Source organism: Otolemur garnettii, unplaced genomic scaffold, assembly GCF_000181295.1.
Source record: "Otolemur garnettii isolate 467f Iridium unplaced genomic scaffold, OtoGar3 scaffold00152, whole genome shotgun sequence".
Classification (NCBI taxonomy): Eukaryota; Metazoa; Chordata; class Mammalia; order Primates; family Galagidae; genus Otolemur; species Otolemur garnettii.
In genome coordinates, this window is record NW_003852547.1 from 2571384 (window position 1) to 2580060 (window position 8677).

The following is an 8677-nucleotide window of genomic DNA, read 5'->3' on the forward strand; positions in this document are numbered from 1 at the left end:
AAAAAAAAAAAAAAGTAGTTCCCTGTTGAAGATGCTCTCACAATCCCTAATTTCAGCACACACGAGGAAACAATCCTCCATGAGAACGAGCATAGGATTAGTTGCCCTCAACTTCAGGTGCAAGAATTATCAGACATATGTACCACAAAGTAAAAAAAAGCACCCAGAACATGAAAAAGAGGAAGAATTGGGTTTGCATGAGGGGAATCCCTTTGAAAAGGGAGGGGCTACTTTCAACTGGTTTGTCAAAAATAGGAACAGCAAAGATGAGTATTTATGGAGTCTGAACGGAATGAAATGAGAAGAAAGTCAATTTCTGTGCAAACTACCTTTATTTATAAAGAAACGTCCCCATTTTGTTATAAACATAAAACCAGAGCTCTGTAAAGGCACTTAACTGGGGAGAGGTAGGGCAGGGTTCCTGGTAGAGTCCAATGTGCCTTTTTACACCAAGCCACTGGGAGGGATGTGGTCAGAAGTGACTCCCAGGGAAATCAAGTGGGGATCACCAGTGGGTTGTCTTGCTGGGGGTAGGGGGAGTGACAGTAGGAGTGGGAGGCACTTTGAACGGGATCTAATGTGGCAAAAGGGGGGGAATTCTCTTGCCCCAGTGATTCCTAGCCCCTCCTGGACCTCCAAGGGCTAAGGCAGATTCCTAAATTTAAGGCTGGGGTCCTCCTTCTCCCCTGGGCTTCCGGGAGAGCAGAGGACTGGCGTGAGGCCTGCACCATTGGAGGGTTAGGGGGTGCAGCTAAAGGCAGCAGTAAACGGAATGGGAGGCCGGAGCTGAGGTAGGGCTACTTGCTCCAGCCCCTCTCTGAACGTCCTTCTGTCCTACTAGACTTTATTCCTCTGAGGCTTCACCCTGGGAAAGAGCTGAGGGAACACAGATCTTCAGACAGACCCCTGGAGCTCCTACCCCTTCATCCCACATTCAAATATGTGCACTGCCTCCCTCCTCCTCACCTCTTCTTAAGGGACTCTCTCAGCATCTTCCAGACCACCCCAGAATCCCTGAGTCCTGTGTTAGCTCCAAGAACTAGACAGAGCCTTCCAAGAGGAAGCCCCCATTGATGAAATGGGGTATTCTGAGTTTCCCAAACTGCCCTAAAGCAGATGTCTACCTGTCTCTAACGTAGATGTCCAGCTGGGTCCCACCTTCATCCACCCTCAAATTAAAAAAATCTTTCTGGAAAATAATAGAATCTTCCTGGTCTCTTCCCCCAACTCTTCTAGAATCTTCCTTAGTTCTACTATAATTTTATTAGTGGATTTTTCCTCATCCTACCTCATAACAAAAGCTTCCTCTCCACCATGCCTGTAACATACAATACTTAAACTTCCTCTTCCTCCCTAAGATGAGACCCTTCATTGCTTCCTTGCGAAAATTGATTACTGCTGTTATGACTTTTTAGAGACCGCGGTTTTACTATGTTGCTCAGGCTGGTCTTGACCTCCTAGCCTCAAATGATCCTCCCACCCCGACCTCCCAAATTACTGGGATTGTAGAAATAAGCCACCTGGCAGCCTAAAATGGATTATTCTTTAACCTCTCCATCAATACAATCAGGGATGATAAAAATATTTGAGCACTGGCTCAATTCAAAATAAATTTCAAGAGAAGAAAGAAAAGAAAAATTAGCTAGGCATGGTGTTGGGCGCCTGTAGTCCCAACTACTCTGGAGGCTGAGGCAGGAAGATTGTTCGGGCCCAGGAGTTCGAGGTTGCTGTGACCTAGACTGAGGGCACAGCATTCTAGCCCCAGAGTTAGCGCAAGACTGTCTTTAAAATAAATAAGTAAAGCATGAACCAAGGTAACCAGTAAGGCAGTACTGGTTACTTGGTTCATGGGTGGGTGGGTACCCCCCCCCCAAATGCCAGTTATGCAAAGGGCTCTTCCTCGCCTACTCGGCTAACTATAAGGGACCCTCCTCCTCCCCTCCATTCTCTTCCTCTCCCCCCGCCCCACCGCGACCAATAATGGGCTTTTCTGACTTCCCTACCCTATATAATGGTCTTTCCCTCTCAGCCTCTTCCTACCCCTTTTCCTGTGGGATCATCCTCTTCCCCACACTTAGGTCAGGAGGACCCCACCATCTCTCTGCTGGGCTCACCCCGAAGTAGTTGCGCGGCACGTAGCCCTCCTGGCCATGCAGTGCAGCCCACCACCAGTCGGTCTCCTCTGGCCCGTCCCTCCGCAGCACAGTGACCGACTCGCCCTCGCGGAAAGAAAGCTCGTCCCCGAACTCAGCGCTGTAGTCCCAGAGAGCGTACACCGCCCCGTTGTTCATCAGCCCCATACTCTGCTCCACGTCTGAAAAATGCCACGGCCAGGATCGTGAACACCAAGTCCAAAGACCCACGGACACAACAGGTCACGCTGGGGATAGGGACAAGAGCTTGGCTTTAGCGCCTGACCCAACAGGAGGGATGAGCCACCTGAAAAGTTGTGTGTGCCGGTGTCTGGGGATGGGAGCCAGAGCTGGAGACAGACGCCAGACTGGCAGTCTCCAATATTCGAGGACACTGGGCATGCATTGAGTTAGGTCACCTACTCCAGAGGCAGAGTCAATGGCCTCCCTTCCTTAAACAATGCTGAATCCTGTTACCCACTCCCTTAAGTGGTCTGATCTTCTCCTTTCCAGGTGGTGCAGTCCACACACTGAAGATATACTTACTTTTCTAGATGGGGGTAGAGCCCACCCCACCCCCAATCTAAGTGGTACAATCTCCATCAAGAATTTAGCCCCCTTCGTGATGGTATTGCCCACCATGCTCCCCTCTTCAGTGGTTCAGTCCACTTTGCTCTCACTTTTCCTCCCTTTTCTGCCAAGCTGCCTTGTCCAAGCTTCACCTTCACAAACTCTCAGTAGAACAGTATGATCCTCACATTCATAGGTTCCACCTACCTGTGACACAGGTGTAATGGCCCAGTCCCCCTCCCGAAGGTGCCCCCTTCAGCAGACGGTCTACATCTCTCCAAAGCAGTACAGTCCCTGTGGGCCCCTGCCTGCCCTAAAGGCAAGCATTATGGCCCCTTTCCTCTCACCCACTTTGCCAGTGTCGGCCCCACTAAGTTCACCTTTCAAATATGAAACCCTGTGTTTCACCCCCAGGTCCTGGGGTCTGCCTTACTCCAACTGTGAGGTCCCCAGCCCAAACCAAGATACAGCTTGGCCCTCCAGGTATGAAATAGAGGCTGGCTTGGCCCTGTAGCTCAGTGATTAGGGCCCCGGCCACAGACACTGGGGTGGCAGGTTCGAACCTGGCCTGGACCTGCTAAAACAACAATGACAACTGCAACAAAAAATAGCCAGGTGTTGTGGCGGGCACCTGTAATTCCAGCTACCTGGGAGGCTGAGGGAAGAGAATTGCTTAAGCCAAAGAGTTTGAGGTTGCTGTGAGCTGCAACGCCACGACATTCTACCGAGGATGACATAGTGAGACTCTGCCTCAAAAAAAAAAAGAAAAAATAGGCTCGGCACCTGTGGCTCAAGTGGCTAAGGCACCAGCCATATACACCTAAGGTTGTGGGTTCAAATCCAGCCTGGGCCCACCAAACAATGATGGCTGCAACCATAAAATAGCCAGGTGTTGTGGCGGGCACCTGTGGTCCCAGCTACTTGGGAGGCTGAGACAGGAAACTCGCTTGAGCCCAGGAGTTGGAGGTTGCTGTGAGCTATGATGCCATAGCACTCTACCCAGGGGGACAGCTTGAAGCTCTGTCTCAAAAAAATAAAATAAAAAATAAACAAAGACATAAAGGCCCGATTACAATCCTCCACGGTCCAACCTACCTTGTCCTTCCCTTTGAGGAACCAGGTGACCGAGCCTGCCTCCTGGAGAGACATGCTATAGCCTCAAGTTTTACTACAAGTGGAACAGTCCCCAAGCTCCTTCCCAGGAGCCACTGCCAACTTGCCTGCCAGGCGTGTACTGCCTATTCTACAAGTGGCAAATCCACCTGCCCAGCCCTGTGCCAGGTAGATAATTAGAAAGCCCACCTCCCCACCCCTGCAGGTGAGAAAGCAGATGAGCAACACAATCTCCAGACCGCTCTTCTCTCCGAAGGTGTCAGGCTTGTACAGCACATCCTCCATGTGTCCCCTCTCCCTCAATAGGGAACAGTCTACTACCCCAGCAGGTGGTCTGTCCACTTCCCCTCTCCTCCACAATCCTGGCACAGGGTTGGTACAGCCCCCACATCCTCTTAGCCCTCGTAGGGGGCAGCGTGTGCTCCCCCACCCAGTGCCTGCACATCCACCAGGGACCCTCCGGACGCCCAGCACTGCCTCGCACCTGCCAGGTAGGTGGCGCAGTCGGCATAACCCTCACGGTAGGGGTCGCACTTCTCGATGGCGGTGGCGCCGTCACTGAGCGTGGTGGCAAAGATCGCGGCGCCGTGCTGCACCAGAGCCATGCAAATGGCTGTGTCATTGCACGACGCTGCGCAGTGCAACGGTGTCCTAGGCATAGGAGGGAGGCGTGAGAGGCCGCGTGTCTGCCCAGGGAGAACCCAGCCCCGAGCGCCGTCCTAGTCAGGCACCCGCACCGCGCGGGTCAGGGCTCACCAGCCGTGGCTGTCAGGAGAGTTGACGTTGGCCCCGGCGGCAATGAGGAAATCCACGATGGAGTAGTTGGCGCCGCAGATGGCGTTGTGCAGGGCGGTGATGCCCTCCTCGTTGGGCTGGCTCGGGTCGTTCATCTGAGCGGATCCGGGGAGAATAAGACTCAGTCTCGCAGCTCTCCTCCCGTCCCCCCAGCCCTGCCCACCTCCAGCTCACTGGTGGTCCTCACCTCCTTCACCGCCTGTTGCACCACCTCCAGCTCCCCGGTTAAGGCGGCGTCTAGCAGCAGCACCAGTGGATTGAGGCGCGCGCGGCGGGCCTTGCGCGGAGAGCCCGCCTTCCGCAAGACTGAGCGCATCTCCTGGGGGACAGGGCGGGGATTTCAGCCCCTGGGAGGGCTTGTTAGTGTACCCATTACCCAGAGAGAGACACCCTAGACGCCCCAGGTTACTCGTTTGAGCAGGGGTAGGGCTGGGATTCACACCCAGGGAGGTCCAGAGATCCAGACAGGAGGGATGGGGATGCCTCAGTTCTCTAGAGCCCCCAGTTCCCTACAGCAGTCACAGAATCCTGCGACTTTGGAAATTTGGCCCCAAGACCTGAGAGAAAGTTGGGAGACCATTAAGTTGGTGGCAAAGTAATTCTAAGCCTTCACAGCAATGATTGTGGAAGAGAGTTACTCAATTCACACACAGTCCTGTTTCTTTTACAAAAAACAAATACTATGAAGCACACTCGACAAAATGTTACCAGGTGTTAATTCAGATGTTTGGGATTTGAGTATTTATCACATTATTCCTTGTGCTTTCTTATCTTCAATTTTCCTCTGCCATGATTCATTTATTCTGAGTGTGTGCATGTGTAGCATTTGTTATTCTGGTCTTTACCATTTCCAGAGTTTCAAAGATCTGGGGATTCTGGAATTCAGATACCCAAAGCCACTGAATCCAGAATTCTCTGATTCTCAGTTATGTCAAGTTTCCAACATGATATGATTGTGGAAAAGCTAAGTTGCACTATTTCAAATTGCTGAGGGCCCAGGAGATTGGATTATTGAGAATTTTAATGTTTAAAATTTCATTCCAAGCCAGGTATGGAGGATCATGCCTGTAATCCTAGCACTCTGGGAGGCCAAGGCGGGTGGATTGCTTGAGCTCAAGAGTTTCAGACCAGCCTGAACAAGAGCGAGACCCCTTCTCTACTAAAAGTTGAAAAACTAGTCAGGTGTTGTTGCAGGTGCCTGTATTCCCAGCTACGTGGGAGACTAAGCCAAGAGGCAAGACTGATCCTCTGAGGCAAGAGGATCACTTGAGCCTAAGAGTTTGAGATTGCTGTGAGCTATGATGCCATGGCACTCTAGCTATGGTGACTCCATGAGACTGTCTCAAAAAAAAAAAAAAATTACACTCTGGAGACCCAGGAAGGTGGATTGCTTGAGCTCAGGAGTTTAATCACGACCAGCCTGAGCAATAGCAAGACCCTATCTCTACTAAAAATAGAAAAACAGAGCTAAGAGGATCGCTTGAGTCCAAGAACTTGAAGTTGCTATGAGCTATAATGCCATGGCAGTCTAGTCAGGGCACCAGAGTAAGACTCCATCTCAAAAAGATATAAAATTCATTCCAAAATACTGGAAGGACATTCTTAAAAGATTAAGCATGGCTTTCTATGAGAGCAGTTTATGTCCTCTTCATTGTAGCTTTATTTATTTCCCCCAAGTTTTCTATGGTATTTGTGAATCTCCTTAGTGTCAATTTAAAATATAATTCTGTATTACAACATATTGATGTGTTCATTTGTGATTTTATAATTCAAATTATGAGTATCTTTAATTTTCAGCTTTGGTGACTTCAAGAATCAGTAATAATAGTCTATGGTTCTATGATGAGACAACTCTACCATTTCAAGATGTCATTCTTCCCTTCTTGATTTCAAGATCCTAAGCCTCAACATTCCCTGGGTGTACCTTTAGCTATAAATGGCTCTACCTTTAGCTAGAAATAGCCATTTGAGGTGTTCACTTGGTCTCCACTTATGTAGAAATTGTTCTCTTCCCTCTGTCTATCCACACTGAGTGTTCAGGACTGTTCCATGTGACTACAATCCGTAAACCAAGATGCAAGGACTGAGATCAGCAGGAGACCATTCATTGGTCCAATAATAACAACAATAATAGTAGTTAGCAGCTATGTGTCAAGCACTATTCTAGGTACTATATTAATACATTTAATCTTCACAGCAACCCCATGAGGTGAATACTGTTATTTTCACCCCCACTTTACAGAAGAGGAAACTCAGGCCCAGAGAGGCTAAATGTCTTGCCCAAGTTTGCACAGCTTATAAGCTGCATGGAGCTGGGATTCAAACATCCTCAGCTAGTCTGCAGCTGGTACATTTAACCATGACACTCCCAGCCAAGACCAGAGACTTGCTGTTTCTAAGAAGAGAGAGTAAATCTCTAGAAAAAGCAGACACAAGAGAATGTATGGTCTTCAGGTTGAGAGAGACAGAGAGAGAAAGAGAGGGTGACCAGGCTTTCCTGGTCCCAGAAAAAATCCCAATGCTGTGCCAAGACTTCTAGTCATTTCAAGATGTAACACTCAGAGATTGCTGAACGAGGACCCAGGGGTGGGATCAGGTACAGGTTATGGGGAAGGAAGCCTCCGATATGAGGGAGCATATGACCCTCCATATACTTTCACACACATCTATGCATGGATTAAAGACTACATTTCCCAGCCTCTCTTGCAGCTGAGTTTCTGGCTAATGGGATGGGGCAAAGTGATATGTGCAATTTCCAGGTACTGCCTCAAAAGGGAAGGAGTACTTTCTCTTCTTCCTTTGCCCTTCCTACCTGGAAGGCAGACTTGGTGAGAGCCATCTTGGACCATAAGGACAGATTAACCCCCAATGGATGGCAGAGCCCCACGTAGATGGAGGCTGGGTCCTGACTCCATAGAGCTGTGTACCATCCCTGGAATGCTCCTCAGGAGAAAATTCCTATCTCATTTAAGCCATTGTATTTTGGGGGCTATTTGCCATAGCTAGAAAACCTACCCCCACTTTCCTCCTATATTACTTACCATGCTCTGTGGCTGCTCTGGTGGACTGCTCTGGGGCAGGGCTGGGGGAGGTATAGGAGCTGGTGGGGCAGGAGCAGGGGGCCCTGCCCTGGCCTCAGGTCCCTCAGTAATGGAGGACAGCTCTGGCTCAGGGCCCCCAGACCCCGGCCCACCATGGCGATGGAAGAGGCGGTTGATGATCTGCTGGTACTGTTTCTTGTGGGTGGGGGGCAGGGCCACAGCGGGGCTCTGCTCCATGGAGCCCCTGCGTTTGAGCGGCCGAGGAATCTCTGCCAGGATCCGTGCCACCTCCTCCAGCTCGGGCACCGACTGCGCCTCAGGTGGCAGTGCTGGCTGTAGCCTTGTCGGGCTGAGGGGTCGAGTCACAGTGCCCTCATCTCCATCGCCAGCCTCCAGCACTGGTGCCAGCAGCCCTTCAATCTCTGGTTCAGGCTCCAGCTCAGCGGGAGGTTTGGGGGGGCCTAACAGGAACAAGAGCTCCATCAGAGGGTGGGTTCTCAGGAGACCACCCAAGACACTCCCTTCCCATGACTTCCAGGACCTACATCCAACACCTGATCTGCTGTGTGACCTTGCCCTCTGTGGACTATTCCCTGGACTGTGAATAATATAGTTATAACACCTATTTACTGAGTGGTTAGCATGTGCCTGTTGCTTTTCATGCCTCTCTCAGTGGACCTCACCACTACCTTATGAGGTACATACGCTGTCCTCCTCAGTATGGAAAAGGAATCTGAGTCTTGAAGTGGACAAGTCAGTTGCCCAAAGCCACATCATTGAGATCTGAACTCAGTCCTGTCAGACTCTAGAATCTATACTCCTACAAACCATGACAGACTCGACTTTCTAATATTCTAAGAATTTCCTCTCCTAACATCTCACCCAGAAAACTGTCAAGGGTAGAATACTGGCATTTAATGGTCTCTTCTCTTAGTCCCCAGGAGCAGAGTTTCTGAAGCAGTTGGAAATAATAATAATCACTCCCTATGGATTATTTCCTTGAATCCCCATTGCAACACTATAGGG

General features: G+C 50.1%; 1 protein-coding gene across 1 annotated transcript in view; it reads right to left on the bottom strand.

The window, feature by feature from the left end:
• Positions 1 to 322: 322 nt before the first annotated feature.
• The window catches only part of PPP1R13L (protein phosphatase 1 regulatory subunit 13 like), a 16404-nt gene continuing 8049 nt past the window's right edge, over positions 323 to 8677 (bottom strand). Inside the window, exons 8-13 of the mRNA XM_003799510.3 lie at positions 7652 to 8112; positions 4798 to 4929; positions 4572 to 4705; positions 4300 to 4466; positions 2115 to 2314; positions 323 to 876 (exon numbers count right to left, since the gene is read on the bottom strand). Coding sequence (XP_003799558.1) covers positions 838 to 876; positions 2115 to 2314; positions 4300 to 4466; positions 4572 to 4705; positions 4798 to 4929; positions 7652 to 8112 — 1133 coding nt within the window. The 3' untranslated portion in view covers positions 323 to 837. The remainder of the gene's footprint in view (positions 877 to 2114; positions 2315 to 4299; positions 4467 to 4571; positions 4706 to 4797; positions 4930 to 7651; positions 8113 to 8677) is intronic.